Raw genomic sequence first — 19,283 nt, forward strand, 5'->3', positions numbered from 1 at the left:
CTGTTATACTTAATGTAATGTTTCAACTGAATAAGATCAACTTTTGAAATTGATTTTTATTTTCTGTTAATTTTAAGGGCATTACGCCTTTGACATGATCGTTGTGTGGTTATAAGTACACATGCATGGCTTAGTATGGTTAGGTTTGTTTACTCATAGTGATTCTAATTACTGCATTTAAATTAATCGTTGTGATAACTATTTTTCTGTTTCTCTAAGGCTTTTATAGGATAAGCTGATTTCCTTCTCTAAACGAAACATTAGTTTAACGATATAATTTTATCACTTACCGTTGAATGATATCGATGAATGATAATTATTAAATATCGTATCATGCAAAGTTTAATTATTACAAATTGAAGAAGAGAAGTTTAAATATACGTAATAAACGCTTATATTATTCTAGTTCAAGTCATAAAAAATGTGATCTTTTTTGATCACGTTTAGTTATTATTATTATTATTATTGCTTAGTCCGTGCCTTTCGGCTTTGGACGAACTTTCGGTTTTACATCTCTTATGTCTATTTCTCTTCTTATATGTCTACCTCCCCTCTTTTCCACTCTATTCTATTGCACTACCTTACTTATTCTATCCCTAAAAACTAAAAACTAGAAACTACAAATTAGCAACTAATGACTGAAGACTATTGGAACTTTGGTCTTTCACCTCCTTGCTGTGCATCCTTCCCGTCGTTTGCCCTTCTCTTCTCTATTATTGCTTTCAGTTCTGTTAAACCTTCTCCAGTCTCATTTAGCGTTTTTCCTATGTCTGATGATGATAATCAGTTTTAAAAATTGGTGATGTAATTCACCAGAAGCAAAATCAACAGACTGAGCTAATCAACTATTGAACCTTCTATGTATCCATATCAATATTTATTCTTCATAGATAAGACTAACGCTGTTTATACATCGCAATATAGGATAATAAAAGAGTGAAACTAATTATATAATAGTGAAAATAGTGAAAATAATTTTTACATTATTTTATTTCGTCTCTTTCTACATCTCTTTGTCGTTTCCTCTTTAAGGAAATTATTAAGGAGTTATTAAAGAATTAACATTTACGAACTAACTTAGAAAAACTACATGGAAAGTTTTGTTTCATCGACGGTGTTCAGTTCCTGCTCAGTTCCATGATGAACCAGAACTTCCGTCAGATGCACGTTAGGCACGTTGAAGAGCAGAGAAGTGACAGGCCTGTCCAGAGGGAAGCCCATGGAACGTCCATCGTCGGTCATGTGACCCCATATGGGAGAATTTACTTGGACGGTGACTGACTGGTCGACCGGCGAAATAATGACGAAAAGGTTGTAGGGCATACCGCCCTTTTTACCTTTTGGCAGAAGGAGTCTTTCAGGGAAGCCATAAGGCTGTTCAGAGTACTTGAAAGTTACGCCATCTTCGATGCTATTTACGAGCTTTTTGTAAAGAATGTGGCTGGCGGTCTCGTCAGGAACAACGAAGATGGATTCGTGGCTGCTTCTGTCGATTTTGTTGATTCCAGACTTCACTGTAACACGAATAATCGAACAAACATTAGCGTTGGACGTGAACATTAATATGAATTGATGAATGATAGGAATAATAAAATATATATACGTACGATCAACCATGAATTCATCCATCTGCATGAAGTTCATGTAGCTGTGGACCAAGTCAATTTCATGACCAAATTCATCGTATTTTGGACCAAGGAAAATGCGAACTACACCCGTGGTGGCTTTGTCGCAGTTGACGGTAATATGATAGGTGAATGGTTTGTGATTCAGACGGTATTGACGAGCCTGGATCAAAGTGTTCCTGGCTTCTTTGTAGCCACGAACGGACACTCCGTTGCTGAGCAGGGACTCAAAGTGATCGAAGTAGGTGACGAGTTTGTCTACAGTTACGGATTGAATGGTCACACCAGAGAAGCTCAATTCATCTACAGTGTAACTGGGGACATTTTCCTTGTATCTGGAAGAAGAATCTTTACTTATTGGCTCCTCTATTCTTGGGATCTCTTGGAGGAAGATTTAAAAGAGTAACAATGACACATGACAAATGTAACAATGAGATTAAATGAGAGGTAAGACGAACCTGTGGTAGTAATTGAGGATAGTCTTGTAGATGCTGTAGAACACGGGATCTCTCAAGCTGGTGGACCAAAGTTCGAGAGCAGATGGTACCACTTGGTTTTTGACGTGCGATTCATAACCAAATCCAAAGATTTTTCTTACGAGCATGTCCAACTGTCCGTAAAATTGCACGTTGATGCTGTCAACGTTACCTTGAACGATGTTACCAAGAACGTTCAATCCGTTTTTTTCGTAGATATTGACACGGTTACCATTGGTATCCAAGACGAAACCGAGATCGATGGCGGTTGAGATCCTAGTGTGCAAGTCCTGAAGCATCTGTAAATAGCGTGCACGTAGAATGGAATTTTCACATTTGATTTTGATTTAATTTGATTGAAAACGATGGGTCGTACGAAAAACGTTTACTTTATATTTTCGAAAAATATATCTTTTCCACCTTCCTGGAATCACCTTCTTCTCGACCGACGATTATTATTGGATGAATATAAAACTTACCTGGACGTATTTTTGCATGTGAAGAGGCACAACAGCACCGGTTTCTCTCTGTGGGAACGGAAGCCCATTGCGGAATTGCATGGTGGGATAGTATCCAGTTACTATGGGGTGGTTTACGCTCACGTAACTAATTTCACCCATGTCGTTACACAGTCTCTCGAGGTAGTATCTGAAAACATGAATTTTAAATAGTAGCCATTAGAAGCGATGTTAATTAGTACTATTTTAAATTTCTATAAAGTAAATGTACATTCGCATGAATGGACGTCTTCTTACAAATAAATTATTCTGTTACATTTTTATACGAAGGAAACCATATCTTGTAAAAGAAATTGTTTTTCCAAAATTTATACAAATTACTATATTATTCATGTCGTAGGAAAGTGTCAAGACTCGTGTTTCTATTTGAAGTAAATTGAACGCGTAATCGAGCAATTCTTAACATACCTGGTCAACAATTGCTTGTGGCTGAAGAAATAATATTCACCACGGATTTGTGGGGTGTGAAGCATCTTGGAAGACATGAAAGATGGGAAATCGTGGTTGATCATGAAGTAGAAGCTGTTCAGGCCAACGTCTTCGGTAAAATAGTTCAATTTCTGTTCGGGTACATTGTGCCTCGTCAAATACCATCCGCTGTAGTTGGCCAAAAGTACGTATTGGTCGACATTGCCCACGGTTTTCTTTTCGTCAACTGTTCAAGTTCAAACAAAAACGTTGCGTAGCAAACAAAACAAGTTTCTAATATTTCAAGAGCATGTTCAACGTAAGATTCAAAATTCAAAAATCATGCATATGAATAACAACTGTTCCATATTCGGCTCAGACTTGAGCTATCTTTTAATGTTAAAAGAATACGCTTGGGTCAAGAACAATCGAAAGAACGAAGCGGGCTTGAAAAAGAAGAAAAGATTATTAACATAGCCAACCTGTGCTGCCCATGGCGATATCGTAAGTTCTTTGCATGACATCGTCGTTGAAGAAAAAGTGTGGAAGCACTTCGTACAATGGCGGCAACTTGATCAATTTGGTGTCATGACGATGGATCACAGCCACGCTTAAAGCGTACGTGTACATTAGCTCGTTTACGTAGAATCTAGCCCAGACAGCGGTGTTATAGAACACGTCGAAGGTTTTGGCACTGTACAAAACACGGAAAAGCGTCACAGCTTGGTGGTGCATCTCAGGGTTCATCACGGTGAACACTTGTCCACGTGGTAGCATTCCATGTTTCAAGAGCTGAATGAACTCCGTCACTGCTTCCTATTATATTATCAATTATATGTTAATCGTTAGCAGCGAGAAGATAATTCTTCCAATTAATAGACCGCAGATTTTAATATTTGCTAGTTGAATACCGAACATAAGACTCGATTTTCTGCTTTCGCTGCGTTCAGTTAATAATACTTCTATGCGAAAAGAGTTCTTGAAAATGGAAAGAAACAATTTCTTTCCTTTAAAAAGATTTGCGTTTCAATATATGAGAAAAAAAATGCGTTCAACGCTACAGAAATTATTCTAGATGCTGTAAAACAATATATATTTGCAAGCATATCTATTTGGTCCGCAGTCTACTCGTTACTAATGAAATTTGTAAATGTACAAGGTATATGAACATAAATTGTCGTGCAAAATTTAAAGATATAACGATACGCAACTCATCTGCATCAGAATATTCGTTGTAATTTTTAACATGCAAGACGAATCTCTATTTCTTGAATCCTATTCATAAGGGCATAAGTTTGTATAAAAATCTGCAGTCTATTCACGAGTCAGCCGTATATCCTACCTGGTCGTTGTATTGGACGACGTTCTCCGCGATGTTGAAGGTGCGAGCCTTCTGGTAGAGTTCAGGATGGTATACAGTGGGTTGGTCGACGTGCCAAAACAGTTCGTAGATGTTCTTCTGCTTGGTCAGATAAGTAGCGTCAGCGACCTGGCTGGGCAGTTGGTGCACTGCCTGGGCCAGCAAGCAGAAACTGGCGAAAATTACTAAAGCGGCCTTCATCGTTGAACAGCAGTTGGAGGAGACCGGTCCGGTGATCAGTTTATATACCGGACTCAAAATGTTTGGACTTCGATAAACAAATCTATAATCTGTATCGGGGTCGAATTAGGGTGAGGTCGCGAGGGTAGTGAAAGTAAACGACTTATCACGCGTTCGGTTTCGTGTCGCAATTGCTGATAAAGGCAAAGGATGCAATTTGGCTGATTCGATCGGTATATCGGTAGAGTTTCGCAATTAAACAAAAAACTACGGTTCGTTGTGAATTTGAAATTTGGTAAATAGCTGTGGTTAATTTTTAGTTGATGCAGTGGCAGATGAAAGAATGGATAGACTATGAATTTCAGTAACTTTTCTGTTAAAAATTTCTACTAAAAATTGCTTACCATGTTTATAACAGCTGTCTATTCGACGCTACATATTATTTATACGTTTATTCGTTGCTCTTATTAGACATAAGTCCATTTTGCAAAATTATGCTGTCTTTTCATACTTCTTAGCCTGCAAACTTTCCTTTGTCTGCCACTGTAGGAGGAAGGATCTAGTGTAAATACTTTAATCGCGTTCATGTTCGCTAACGGTTATAGTGCTATAGACGAATTGTTCGTTCGGATATCCTCGTATTTAAGTATTTAGATGTTCTTCGATTCTATTAAGGATATAGTATCAAGTTTTCTAATAAATTTAACTACGGGATATGACAAATGCATGGATAAATATTGTCCTGTCAAACTGAAACCTGAAGAATACATCAAACCAATAATTAAGTTAATAATTAACCAATAATTTTAATAATTAAAAATTAAGAAACTATTTTTTCTAGAAAGAACACGATTACATAAAAATCAGTCTCGGGTTGAAATAAACAACCATTTTTATCGAATATTATCGCAGTCGAGATTGATTCGAGGACCTACGTTAACAAAATATTTTCTGCTCGTTTCTACAAACATTACGTCCACCTAATCGCCCAGCAAACGTTCCGAATCATTTTTTGCACGATAACGATTCGATTTTAATTACACAATTTACAATTAACGAGAATTTTGATTTAAGAATTTTTCGTTCTTCTAGTCGGCTTTAGACGTTTTTCATTAAAATAACGATGACAAATAAACAAGAAAAGTAATTGCTTGGATAGAAAATAATAGATAAAAATATTTGAAAATATAGATTCATTACACAGGTATTTAATCATTTCGGATAACAATAGGAAATAAAGATTAATTTTCTTCCAAATAGCCTAACAATAACAATTTCGTTAAATAAAGAAATTGAAAGGAAAGTATAAACGTTAGTGTATTATAAAAGTAAACACTGTTCGATAAAAGAAAAACCATTAAAAAAGGAGGCTGCGTGAGATCACGTTGAAGATCATTTGGAAGTTATCATGTTTTTGCATAATATTTAAAACAGCTTCTTATTACGTTATATCATAATCGAGTTTAGTGACCTATGACACGGTGATGTCAGAGAAATCCTTTCTTATAATATACCTATCACATATTTTCTACTTTTGGCATTTCTTTCGTATATTTCTAGTACATATGCGTATAATATATATATATATATATATATACAGGATGATTGGTAACTGGTGGTACAAGCGGAAAGGGGGTGATTCTAGGCGAAAAAAGAAGTCGAAAATATAGAATACAAATTTTTCGTTCGAGGCTTTGTTTTCGAGAAAATCGACTTTGAATTTTCGCTCGGTACGCGTCGTACTTTATCGCGTCTCGTTATAACGGATCTCACTGTAGATCGTTGTCTCACCAGTTACCAACCACCCTGTATATATACATATATGTTTTCCTATCACTATTACTCTCAAGTAATGTCTACTCTTTGTAATAGTCTGTAAATTAACGATAAGTTTATATATATAGTTTGTATATAATTACAAGCAGCATTTGCTACCTTCTCTGCGGCATTGACAGATTGTAAATTTAAATTATCCGCTAATTAGCTGTCTTAGATCGGTTTGCGAGTGGCTTGGCGAATGATAGAGCGAGAACCGATACCACGGCGCTGTTAAAAATCGTAGAAGCGAATGAACTTTCTGTGTGTCGAATGTGAACGAACTTCTTACATGTTAAGTTGCGTCTGAAGTATGTTTAAGATACGTTAAGTTTATAGTGCAAGACTATGCGTGAGACATTGTTATAAAAGATGGTCCAGCTAAATGATATCGAAGTGACGAATATCTTATTTATTTTGTGGCGCGAAAAAGGTTCTCGAAACGAAATTCACGTTATTCAAAGTGAATTTCGCTATTTCTTCGCGGTAACTTTTTTACGAAATTCGAGGGTCGTGGATATTTTATTAAATGAAACTCTATTTTTCCACCAATTGTGCGATAAGAACTATTCACAATGTGAATTAAACTGCTAATACGTTGCGATAGCTATGTGAGCAAAATCTAAGAAAAGCAGTTTCGCCTGGATTTTAGCCATATGCAGTTATCTATCTATTAATTAATATCGTATATAATTTATGGATCTATAGATTTTAAAGTAGTAAAAACGCGATAACGTCGTAACAAGTTATGAATCCTAATATTTTATCGACAGGAGACGCGAATTCGCGTCTTACATACTTGATACTCTATCCTATAAAAACGTTAACTACTGTTGAATAAAACAGTAAAGAGAGCAATGAATGGTATACATAAAATGTTACGAATGTGATTTTACATTACATACTTGAATAATACGAAACTGTTATCAATATATTAGATATAATACTGGAAAGTTCGTTTCGATTTTTAAGGAATTTAATAAAATAATAAATTCTAAGTCCTTGAGCATATCGCACTAAAAAACGTTACTAAAAGTATCTTTAAACATGCTCATTGATTTTTAATAAAATATTACATTCGTCAAATGCTGGTGGGAAGTTGATTGGAATTTTTAAGAAATTTCGTCGACACGAAAAATCACATTGCAAAATTTTTCGCCAAGAAACCTGGAACGTTCTTGAAACAAAGTATCAGTTATGTAATTCAGTAAATGTATATCGAATCGAAGTGTAAATCAGAACGAACATTCCGAGCGACATTTTCAATTTTTTCGATGACTCAAAAAATACAATTTGGAGTGTTGGTTTTTTCGCCTTCAAAGTGTTCAGAATCTTGTATAATAGTTTTCGGCGTGCTCGTATGTACAACGTCTGGGCTTCTTAATGACAGGGATAGCGAACGTAAGAGAAATAAATGAAACAAAGGGAATCTTGCGTAGCTGGTCGAAATGCAAATTCCCATAAATGCGTATTCCCTGCGATCGCAAGTATAAAAATAATAATTTGCAATGTTGAAAAATATTGCATCATTCGTTTTATGTATTACGTTGAGTTAGGAGTAGATCTAGAGCAGTTTCAGTTTGTTGTTTGCAGAGTGAACGTTATAATTGTTGACTTTGTGCCAGCGGCGAAATAAGAGTAAAACTTAAGAGTCCGGAAACCGACTTATTCTTAAAGGATAAGTAGGTTTGAAAAGCATCAGGATCAGGATGTAAAAACGAATGTTTAAACCGCTATGGTTCTTAAGTTTGGGTGTTGTGAAATTTCTTGAGTGTTAGGCTGTTCCAATAGTTTCTTTCGTTTTACAAGGAAATAATAGATGCACAACATTTTTATTTGTAGCAATAGAATAAAATGGATCGTACGGAATTCAATAAAATAATATAAAACAAAAAATGTTATGCATCTGTTATTTCCTCATAAAATGAAAGAAACTTTTCGGACAAGCTAATAGATCGGTAAAATGTTAAAGTTATGTGTATTCGTAGGAAGAGGTGATGAAAGTGCGTTGAAAGTGCGTTCTATGTCTGTGCTTGGAGACAGAAGATTGAAAATGATAGCAGACGCGGCGAACACGATGCGGATGTTGGAGAGAAAAAAAGTGCGAAGATGTGATTCGCGAACTTATTGGCTGATCAAAGTACGTATACAGTGGCTCATGAAAGTACTCGAGCACACACACACACACACATATAGACTACAAACTTTATATGTATACATATATTATCCAGAAACATTAAAATTAAAGTTCATTAGCACCGTATCACGAGAGGCGACTACGTGATTATATTGATAAAACTTGAAAGGCATCTGAAAATGTATGTAAAAGTTACGAGATATTTACTGGAAGCATATTTCTCTCAAAGATATCCATATAGTATTTGAATGGAAAATTATTCGCTATATTAAGGGGAGGGGGCTAAGGTTAATTCGTACAAAAATAAGGCGCGTTTTTGTGAATTATTTGTGACGACACAGTTAAAATCTCTTTATTAAAACGAATAGTAGATTAAAGTATGACATTCGAAGAATATTGTATAAAATTTTCACGGAGAAATATTAAAAAATACGGCAATGACAGCAATTATTTGGACGTGTCTCGGAAAAAAGGTAGAATTGCGGTGCCCCTGATAACTTGATGCTGGATCATCTGAAATCAAAAAATCAGAGTTCATTCGTTAGGTAGCGGTTTTCCCCGGGTAACGCTGGAAGGGTTTTTCGAAATTTCAATTTCTCACTTTTTTGGAACACTTTTTTGGAAACTTTCGCAAAATCGGCTAATTTTCCCTTCAAAGTGTTCCAAAAAAGTGAAAAATTGAAATTTCGAAAAACCCTCCCAGTGTTACCTGGGGAAAACTGTTATCTAACAAATGAACTTTGATTTTTTGATTTCAGATGATCCAGCACCCAGTTATCAGGGGCACCGCAATTCTCCTTTGTTTCCGAGACACGTCGAAATAATCGCTGCTATTGCCGTATTTTTTAATATTTCTCCGTGAAAATTTTATACAATATTCTTCGAATGTCATACTTTAATCTACTATTCGTTTTAATAAAGAGATTTTAACTGTGTCGTCACAAATAATTCACAAAAACGCGCCTTATTTTTGTACGAATTAACCTTAGCCCCCCGCCTTATTTTTGTACGAATTAACCTTAGGTACGAATTAACCTTAGCCCCCCCTTAATAAGCCACGATATTCAGCGAGGCACTAGTTGTATGTTTCAAACTATTATTCATGTTGTATGCTAATTTTCCTCCAGGTATTTGCGATAAATGTCTCGTAACTTTCACGTTTATTTACGAATTGGTTTCAAATTTTATTATTACATCTAATCACGATAGTTGTGCCTCATTGCAGGACTAACGAAATTTCAAAAAGTCCCCTTTAATGCACGTAACACAACACACAAATTTTTTGCGTAGGTGTTCGAATATTTTCATCGAGACCAATCCAAGATTCATGGAGCTGGAAAGCTACTAATAAAATGTATGCAATAATTGATTCATTGTACTTACCAGATATTCGATCTTCGACTATAATTCGTATAAATCTTGTATTTTCTATTGTTGTTCCCAGTTGTTCCACGTTTGTTCTACGTTGTTCCAAAGCAAATAATGATTTATTTCAAAAGATCTTGGAAGCAACCGCAAAAGGTTGCACTGTTGACCCGCCCTGCATTTCTTAAAAATCGAACGTATTTTACATATTTTACATTAGAAGATGTCCCTCAACGTGTTCAATGGTTTTAGCTGTTCTAGACATTGTTCCAAAATATCGTTTCAATATCGTACTTAGTTTAGGAAAAAATTAGCCAACGCTAACATCCGTAACACAATGGATATTTCTCTTTATTTTAACAACAGTAATGTACAGGCAAAGGGTTCTTCTTTTGGAACACGTACTTACATCCCTAGAACAACTCGGAATAAAAATTTGAACACCGTAACACAAACACAATGCTGACTTTACTCTCGCCTCGACAACTTCCATTCTCGGGAAAGTTGATAAAACGTCGTCAACGAGGGCTGAAACATTTCGTCGACTGAAACTGTCGTTGAAATTGAATTCTTCCAACAAAAGGAAAATTATACAGAATCGTAGACGGTAAACGGGATTGCTGTAAATCTTACTTGAACTATTGTCGTACTTGTAGCTATTTAAGAACGATAGCCGAGAAAAATAACTTTGAGCGAATGGAAGATTTATAGGTACTCGTAAAGTTCCAAACTTGTTCGACCAGTGTTTAAATTCTACTTAACACTTTACCGACCGATAGCCGATTAATCGGTTTTCCGTCACCGACGCTTACCAACCGATAGCCTATTAATCGGCTTTTCGCCGCCAACGATCTTTCTCGTTATTTGAGCAGTAATTTGTTATTTAGTACTAAGGTACCTTGCTCGGTTGCGTCAGTTGCGTTGCTTTGAAAGCTCCCACAGTTTTATATTAATTTGAAAAACGTACCGTTCGCAATGAACAAAAAGAATGATATTGGAGAATCTAAACCGAAACAGAGCCGGCGCTAGGGAGAATCTGCGCCTGAGATGCCGGTCGGACGTGCGTATGCTGTTGAATCGTTAGCGGTCGGTAAAGTGTTAAGAATACCTTCTTTATCTGCAAGTATCCGTATAGGGTTCGGATATGTCGCGTTTAGCTTTTGCTGGAGGTTTCGAATTCATTCGATGAACGTTCGAACCTGTTTGCGACTACTTGAGGACATCGTTAACGATCACGCTAATACAAGAAACGAACACATGAATATATAACGTACGAGGTGACCGATAAAGTTAGAAGGCATAACACTAAAGAATTATTTGATTAATTTTGGAATGATCTTATGAAGAAAGCTGTTGATACAACGTGTATAATAGAAGGCCAATACGTAAACAGAAATATAACACAAAAGTTCGTTTCATTCAGAATTCTTTATTCGAAGAATCTTTTGCAAGATCGTTAACAATCGATAAAGGGAAAACACTGTTTATAAAAATCTCATCGGTTTAGTAATTCATCCTTTCTTTTTCGTAAGGACGATTGTAAATGTACACGTCCTTGAAGAACATGTTAGGAATAGTGTAGTTCCATGCGAACATGGGTCTGTCCAATGGGAATCCGAATGGCATGTTGTCGAACATCATTTTCCCATACAGAGGCATTTCGTACGAGTTCATGCTGTTTTCTTCCAACGAGCTCAGGAAGAAGAACATCTTGTACCTTAAACCTTCTGGTTTACCACGTGGCAGAGTGAAGCGTTCTGGGAAACCGAACATCCTTTCGGAGTACGTGAACGGCTCGCTTCCACTGATTGCCTTGTTCAGTTTGTCGTAGTATATGTCACTTGACATCATGCCAGGTGCAGTGTTGAGGGACTCCGAGCTGTGACGTTCGATGCTGTTGCTTCCAGAATGGACTGTGAGAGTAAACAGAAGGCTCGATTGAACATCGATCTTTAATTTTCTAATAGTAATAATAATAATAATGAAGGTAGAAAACAGCTTGTTTCATCGCGAGCTGTCTTCTCGCATCGATCAAGAACTAAAGAGGTTCTTTAAGCTTGATTGATCAAGTTAGCTGTTTTTGACGAGTATACTCGTCATGAAGAAATTGCAATATTTTGTGTTACGACGAGTCCTACCAGTAACAAAATTAAAAAATTTCGTTACAACTTGATTCTATATCGTGACAGCCACGCAGACTCTGTGTTGGACGAGTATACTCGTCATCGCTTACTTTTTGCGATACGTTTGTGGCGGATCGGTATCAATAGGACGCCGACAGGTCGAGGCATCAACGCGGATACCAACCGCCAACACCAGAGGTCTACGACGACAACGAGTCTATCTCGCTAGCGGTCGAATATACGGGCGAATGATACAAATACCGCACCTAGAGAGACTCTCTCTATGTGTAAGACAGGGACTACCAGGCATAACCTTACTGACGAGTCCAGCGATAGTCGCGGGACGAAACGCAAACCTCTCTTTTCATCTGGCAGCGATTCATCCACGACACGTTTTAGGCTCACGCTTTCCAAAAAGAGGTCGCAACAGCTAACTGGTTAACACTAACATTACCAAGCCCGGTCAAATGACCGGTTTCAAAATTTAATTTAAAATTGTACATTCGTCGTTATTTCCTTTGTTCATCTAACTTTCTGCAAGTTCTTACATTAACGAAAATCGAGAAATTGATTAACCAGATAATATAAAGAATTTACATAAAGTTAGAAGAAGAAAAGAGAAGTAACGATGAATGTACGACTTTAAATAAATTTTGAAATTTGGCCGGGACTGATAAGATTAGCGTTAAATAGCATATTGGATAATATATTATTCGTACGGAGAATAATAAAGAAAAATAAACAAGATACTAACGGTTCACGGCGAATCTGTCCATTTCCACGAAGTAGTAATGGTACTTCTGTAAGTAGATCATATCCTGTTGCACCTCGTCGAAGGCTGGTCCAAGGAAGATTCTCAGCATTCCCTTCATTTCTTTGTCAGAATTGATGTTGATTTTGTAGGTGAACGGCTGGTAGTTGAGGCAAGCGCGTCGTGCCTTCAGACGAAGGTACATTCCACTCTTGAAGCTATCCACTGATACTGCATTGCTGATCAGAGTGTCGCAGGTGTCGAAGTACGTGTTCAGTTTGTCGATATTCACGGATTCGAATTTCACACCTGGCACTTGCAGTTCGCTCTGAGAGTACTGAGGCTGGAATTTCTTGTATCTGCGCGAACATAACGCGTAACAATTAGTAAGAGGTAGAAAATACATGAAACTTTTCAAATTATTGTAACGAGTAGTTGAGATTAATTGTAATTGCAGATATTCGTGCGTATAGATTATTATTATCTAATAAGACGTATTTGAACCGAATCTTACGAAAGATACTGATAAATTGATTGAAAAGTTTGTTGCAGGATAGCAAAATTTAGCTCTTCGTCGAGACTTCTGCTTGTAACGATACGAGTACGTTAATAACGATCTGATGTCGTTCACATATCTTTCTGACATCTTCTAAACAGCCAACATACCTGAAGAAGTAAGTCATGATCTTTTTGTAAAGCATATAGAATGCCGGATCTCTCATGCTGGTACAGTAGGATTGCAGGACGCTGGGGATCACCTTGTTCTTGTTGTAGAAGTCGAAGTTGAAGCCAAGGATGTCGCGTGCAAGTGCGTCGTACATGCCGTAGAATCTGGTGTTACAAGAGTCTACATTCCCTTCTATCACGTTGCCGAGTATGTTCAAACCTTCCGATGTGTAGATGTCTACCTTCTTTCCATATTGGTCTATCAGATAGCCAGAGTCGATGGCGTCCATTATACGCAACTCCAGGGCATTGATTTCCTGGAGAATCGAACGTGCACTTTGAATTTTCATTTTACTCTTCGTACCAGACATCACGATCGTTATTTTTGGAAGATTCAACGTATACTTTGAATTTTCTTCTTTGTTACTTATATCGGCCGTTGTTGGCATGTTTTGCCCCTGCTAATGATTCTTGCAAAGTAATTAATTTGCCTTTTATCGACGATGGCTTTGCGAATTATATTATTGAAATTTTTTCAGTTTAAACTGAAGGTTGTCAGGTTTTAAGTAAGTACTAGCTGTTTTTCTTGTAATTAACTTAGTCCTAAAGAAGCAAACTTTTAAGCTTGTTGTTATTGAGATAAAATGTAATACTCACCTTAAGATACTTGTATTTATAATAGGGTAGAGCCGAATATCTGTCTCTTTGTGGGAAAGGTATGCCATTGGGGTACATCATCGTGGAGAAGTATCCAGGGTAGATTGACTTGTTCCAGTCGAAGTCCTCTATTTTACCAAGGTCGTTTGACATTCGTTCAAGGAAGTACCTAGCCAATAACTGCTGGTGGATGAAATAATAAAATTGTCCACGTATCTCTTTAGGCATGTTGTATTTGCTGCTGGACATCCAGAAGGGGAATATCTGTCGGATGTAGTAGTAATACGCGTTCATTCCGATATCCTCCATGAAGTAGTCGAGTTTATATTCGTCGTCCATGTATGGCATCATGTAACTGCTCGAGTAGTTGGCGGTCACTACGTAAGTTTCGATGTTGCCCATTCCGGCACCAGTTCCTGAAAGAAGAAGGTTGACTTTATTTATTTCAAATCGAAGGATGGGGACTTTTCCAAGACTTTCCGCTATTAGAATCTTTATAAAAAATGTCCTTTGTTCCCTGTTCTATATTTTGTAGATTCTCGTTTAGGAGAAAACAGGGTCTGAATATGTTATTTGAAAAATAGATTGCTTCTCACGTATTAGACGAATCATTTGAAATTCAATTTCAGATTGCTATTGTGGCGGATCGGTATCAACAGGACGCCGACAGGTCGAGGCATCAACGGGGCGCAACACCTCCCGGGCGATCCGCTGGTACCAACCGCCAACACTAGAGGGCTACGAGTCTGTCTAACTCGCTAGCGGTCGAATATACGAGCGATTGATACAAATACCACACATAGCGAGATTCCCTCTACGTCTAAGGCAGGGACTCCTGGGACTACTAACGAGTCCACCGGTAGTCCCGGGACGAAACGCACGACTCTCTTTTCATCCGCCACGCTATTTTCAACTATTCTATCTAACATACTCTATATGTAACTAGTAATATGTAACATTTACTCTATAACTATACTGTAAAATAGAAAGGTATAGCTACCTTGAGACATCTTCAAGTACTGTGCTTCTTGTATCACGCTTGAATCGAAGAAATAGTTAGGGTAGATCTCGTAGATGGCTGGCAGTCTCATGTATTTGCAGTCGCTTCTGTAGAACACGGCAACGGAGAACGCCGTAGTGAACATGTCGCTGTTCATGTGAAGTCGGGCCCAACAAGCAGTTTTGTAGAACGTTTGGAAGTCCTTGGCGTTGTAGAACAACTCGAACAGCATTCTCATTTCGTACATGTGCTCGGTGTTGAATGGTGTGAAGATGGCATCACGGACAAGGAACATTCCTTGCTTGTACCACCAAAAGAACTTTTGTACGACATTCTGAAACAAGTAGATGCAAGACATATATAATGTTCAAAAATTAGGATATATTGTAACAACAATTATTACTACGATACGTCCATCATAGTAGAAATTAACGCATCATGATCGATTGTTATTTTAATCGAATGTTGTTAAATTATAATGGTTAAACATCGATTCGATGAAATGGTAACAGGTGTATAACTCATCGAATAATTATAGCTACGGTCATGAAACCGTGAACATGGAGAATCACCTTGTCTTTGTACATGTCCATATTTGTTTCCACGTTGTAGTTCCTTCCTATGTCATACCATTCAGCATCGCTTAGGTCTGCCTGTCTAACGTACAGCAACAGATCGAAGATCTTCTTCTGCTTATGGAGGAAGTCCATGTCGGCGGTGCGACTTCCGGAGAACGATGTGCTCTGCGCTACGCAAATAGCGACTAGCGCCGCTAACAAAGTCAACTTGAACATCCCCGCGATGAAAATTCGGCTACACCCTGGATTCAGTTGGTCGCTGTGTACCGGTTGACGATCCACCGCGTGCTTTTATACTTATTCGGAATACAATAATCACGCTGAACCTCTGACCCACATCATGCTCACGGAGATACTGTGTGTCATCAATATTCCTGTATATTTGTACGGTTGATTATTAACGGGCACATCCGTCGAAAGGAAAAGATTCGACATAGGATTGTGCGCCAATACGATTTCCATACGTTTGAAACTGGCACGTGCAATCGTATAGCGATCAGTTTACGTCTACTTGAAATATTTCGATTCCTAGTAGGATACAGTCGATTATCTTCGTATTTTATTTCTGGGAAAAATTTTGTAATCTCGAGATGCACGGAGTTAATCTTGTTGCGATCTTTAAGCTTCTAGCAATACGTTACAAATATTCTTGTTAATTTTCTATGAAATTCATTATTATTGATTATTATTACGTATTTATACGATGCATTATTTATGTTACTTATTTTATTACTTGTTTCTAGTGGCTGATTTAAACCTGTGGCAGCCTGAAGTCATCGTACCGATCACGTCGATCATAATCGATGTTTAAACCAATAGAAGATCAATATTTAAAGATCCTTGGCTAATCTATCAAATTTTAATATTCACCTAGACGGTGAATATCAATTTCACGAGTAGTAATTAAAATACTCGCGATGCAATGACCAATTGAAAACTGCCTTCGACACTCCCCTGGTAAGCGTGTCTCGTTGCAGGATCTAATTATATTTCACGCATTTAAAAAAACGCAAGAATCGTCCGAAGAATGTTTCAGAATGAGCCCATTGAATATTCAATTGACGTTTCGAATATTCTAATGACTTGATGTTGATTCAACGAACATCGTTTGGCCAAGCTAGAACTTTATCCCAGTTTGTGTATATATGTATTTTATGTAATCCTGATAGTCGTTTAGTAATCTAAAAAGATGACAAACACTTTTGGGAGCCTCGTTATAGTATTATTAGAGTCAAGGTAAATACATTTATTTCTTATTATTATTCGTTATGTATTCCTGTCTACTTTTTAATTAAGCATTGTTAATGGAAACAGCTATTAATCATCTGTGTTCTACTTTCTGTTCCTTTCTAATTTAACGTTTCAGTCACTCTATTGTGAATTTTTCAGACTGCCCCACTACGTTAGCTAACGTAAAGAGAGTTATTTGAATGGAAAATTCTTCTATGATCTGGCAGCGAGTATGTTCCTCCATGTATGTTTAACATTATATCCTTCTCTTCGTTGATCAATAAACGCTTCGAAATTGAAGTATAAATTTATAATCAAATCATTCGAACGTATATTATATAATTCACGATATTTAATGAATAAATAATTTTTTCTTTCTTTCGTTATTTGCAGCTACATCAATGAAGCAATATTACGATTATTAGGGCGTTTTACTTAATTCAGTAATTCTTATATTGATCCGCAATCTCTTAAATTATTCTCTATGCTGGCTTTTATACTGAATTATTTTCTATACGCAGAATATATCTCTGTCGTTTCTTAAATCGAGGTATGAATTTCTGATCTGATCAAGTGTATCAATCAAATGTATATTGTACACGTAGCTTAAGATATCAAGTAAAAGTACGCCGAGGACTGACAAATTTCCTTACACGAACGAACGTAAGACGATCTAAGCGATAAAAGGGATACAATGATCCTCGGAACCAATGACACAGGCCCATAGAAATTTGTTAAATTACTTCTATTAACTATAGAAACAAAATATATATTAATAACGTGGAAAGTAATTAAAACGGATTGGCGTATCTGTTTCTCACATTTCTGGCGGTTTTTTTTATCTCAATAATATTCAATGTCGCAAACGAATATGTAATTCACGGGTCAGTGAATAAGTAAATAACATTTGTCTCTTAATTGCAGAGCGTGACGTGGATTAAAGGCAAAATACGAGCACGAGAAGTGTTATTGTTTGAATAGATTAATGTGAGAATAACAGGCATATGGAAAAACACTAAAGTTAATGGAATGGATTTCACAGACTTTTACGGAACGGTATGTTAAATGTAAAAAAAAAGAAGGAAAAAATAATTATATTTGTCGCTTGATTTCTGTTTTTTTGTAAACGAAATAGAATTATGCTATTTTCGAAAGTTTATTAATTAATATGGTGGCCATGTGATAAAAATGTTATAGTATTGTTTGGGTTAAGAATAATGTTGACATAGGATTTATCAGAAGTCAAACATTTATTCGTACATAATCTTGTAAATGGCAAAATAAGATTGTGTAATAAATAAAAGAAGAGGGAAGATAAAATGAGAATATTTTTCTGTAAGACTTATACTACAATAACGTTATTTATATTTGTATTATTATTGTATAATATTATCTGTTTTTATTATTCATGTTTTAATATTAAGAAAATATATTAACGAAAATTATGCTTAACTTGATGCTTTTCGTTGATTTATTTTGTTAATATTAAATCATGGATAGTACGAATAAATAATATTATGAATATTATCATATTTACAGAAAATATTAGAATATAATTAATTAAACATCTATTATTAGACAGCGTTTAATTATTTTTGCAAAAATATTAAATATTGTACTACTTCTAGTAAGAAATAAGGAGGAGATAAAGATAAACATTTTTCTTAATAATCATCTATAAGATTATTAGTTAATTCTTTAATTTCATTATTCCATTATTTTGGACATACTTTCGTTAAAATAAAAATACGTTCGTAGAATAAATAAAATACACATAGGTGTATAATTTCGTTATTAATTTAATTGATAAATATGGTGCATAAGGTCAATGTCTTGAACATTCGATTCAAGGGAAAATTTCGTACACCTTATCTGCTGCACTGATAAGTAATGAAATTATACATACATACATACTTTTACTTCAAGTCGGTAACTAAAGCAACAATTCTACAATTATGTTATAATGCAAACTTATAATACTAACCGACATTTATAAATTGTATATTGAATTGTAATATGTGAAACGTTAGATTTTGTTATATTAATTTTGTTGTAGTATATATGAAAATTTAATGTTTATAAATATCACATTTTTATTTAATGTGTAACTAAATTCAGTTTGTTTACAGCAAAAATCTTATTTATTTATTTTATTAGTCATTTTGAATACATAAATATACTTCTTTAAAAATCCAAAATAGTAAGATTTATATATGAACATATTAATTTAGTAAAGGTAAGGTAATAAATCATAATACAGAGCATATAATACAAAATTAATATACTATGATTCATTATTACTATTATTACTACCACTACTGTTATAATGGTGATTAAATATATAGATTTTTATGTTTTTTTATTAAATATTGCTTCAAAACTAAGTGCTGAATA

At 35.8% G+C, this 19,283-nt stretch overlaps 2 protein-coding genes and 1 long non-coding RNA gene across 5 annotated transcripts; 1 reads left to right on the plus strand and 2 right to left on the minus strand.

Annotated features, from left to right (window-relative positions):
• Positions 1-972: 972 nt before the first annotated feature.
• Positions 973-4,801, minus strand: LOC100748785 (hexamerin). Its single transcript, XM_003492821.4, has 7 exons — positions 4,370-4,801; positions 3,510-3,843; positions 3,028-3,274; positions 2,581-2,749; positions 2,084-2,400; positions 1,608-1,960; positions 973-1,514 (listed from the first exon to the last, which is right to left on the minus strand). Exons 1-7 carry the CDS (start codon positions 4,586-4,588, stop codon positions 1,087-1,089), a joined length of 2,067 nt encoding a protein of 688 aa, XP_003492869.1. The 5' UTR covers positions 4,589-4,801; the 3' UTR covers positions 973-1,086.
• Positions 4,802-7,363: 2,562 nt separating this feature from the next.
• On the plus strand, positions 7,364-18,209 carry LOC112213617. Of its 3 annotated transcripts, none has more exons than XR_004462537.1 (7): positions 7,373-8,153; positions 8,371-8,522; positions 12,911-13,144; positions 13,301-13,432; positions 16,403-16,895; positions 17,049-17,133; positions 17,814-18,209. It is a non-coding gene; the product is annotated as an uncharacterized LOC112213617 (long non-coding RNA). The 3 variants fall into 3 exon arrangements; XR_004462538.1 differs by lacking the exon at positions 17,814-18,209 and adding an exon at positions 17,283-17,435 and having other exon boundaries at positions 7,373-8,134; XR_004462539.1 differs by lacking the exons at positions 16,403-16,895; positions 17,049-17,133; positions 17,814-18,209 and adding an exon at positions 13,533-14,572 and having other exon boundaries at positions 7,364-8,153.
• On the minus strand, positions 11,294-15,924 carry LOC100748899 (hexamerin-like). Its single transcript, XM_003492822.3, has 6 exons — positions 15,654-15,924; positions 15,082-15,415; positions 14,082-14,497; positions 13,425-13,741; positions 12,762-13,117; positions 11,294-11,797 (listed from the first exon to the last, which is right to left on the minus strand). The coding sequence occupies exons 1-6, from the start codon at positions 15,873-15,875 to the stop codon at positions 11,388-11,390; spliced, it is 2,055 nt and encodes a 684-aa protein (XP_003492870.1). The 5' UTR covers positions 15,876-15,924; the 3' UTR covers positions 11,294-11,387.
• Positions 18,210-19,283: the final 1,074 nt, after the last annotated feature.

This window comes from Bombus impatiens, unplaced genomic scaffold (genome assembly GCF_000188095.3).
Source record: "Bombus impatiens unplaced genomic scaffold, BIMP_2.2 scf_0852, whole genome shotgun sequence".
In the NCBI taxonomy this organism is placed as follows: domain Eukaryota; kingdom Metazoa; phylum Arthropoda; class Insecta; order Hymenoptera; family Apidae; genus Bombus; species Bombus impatiens.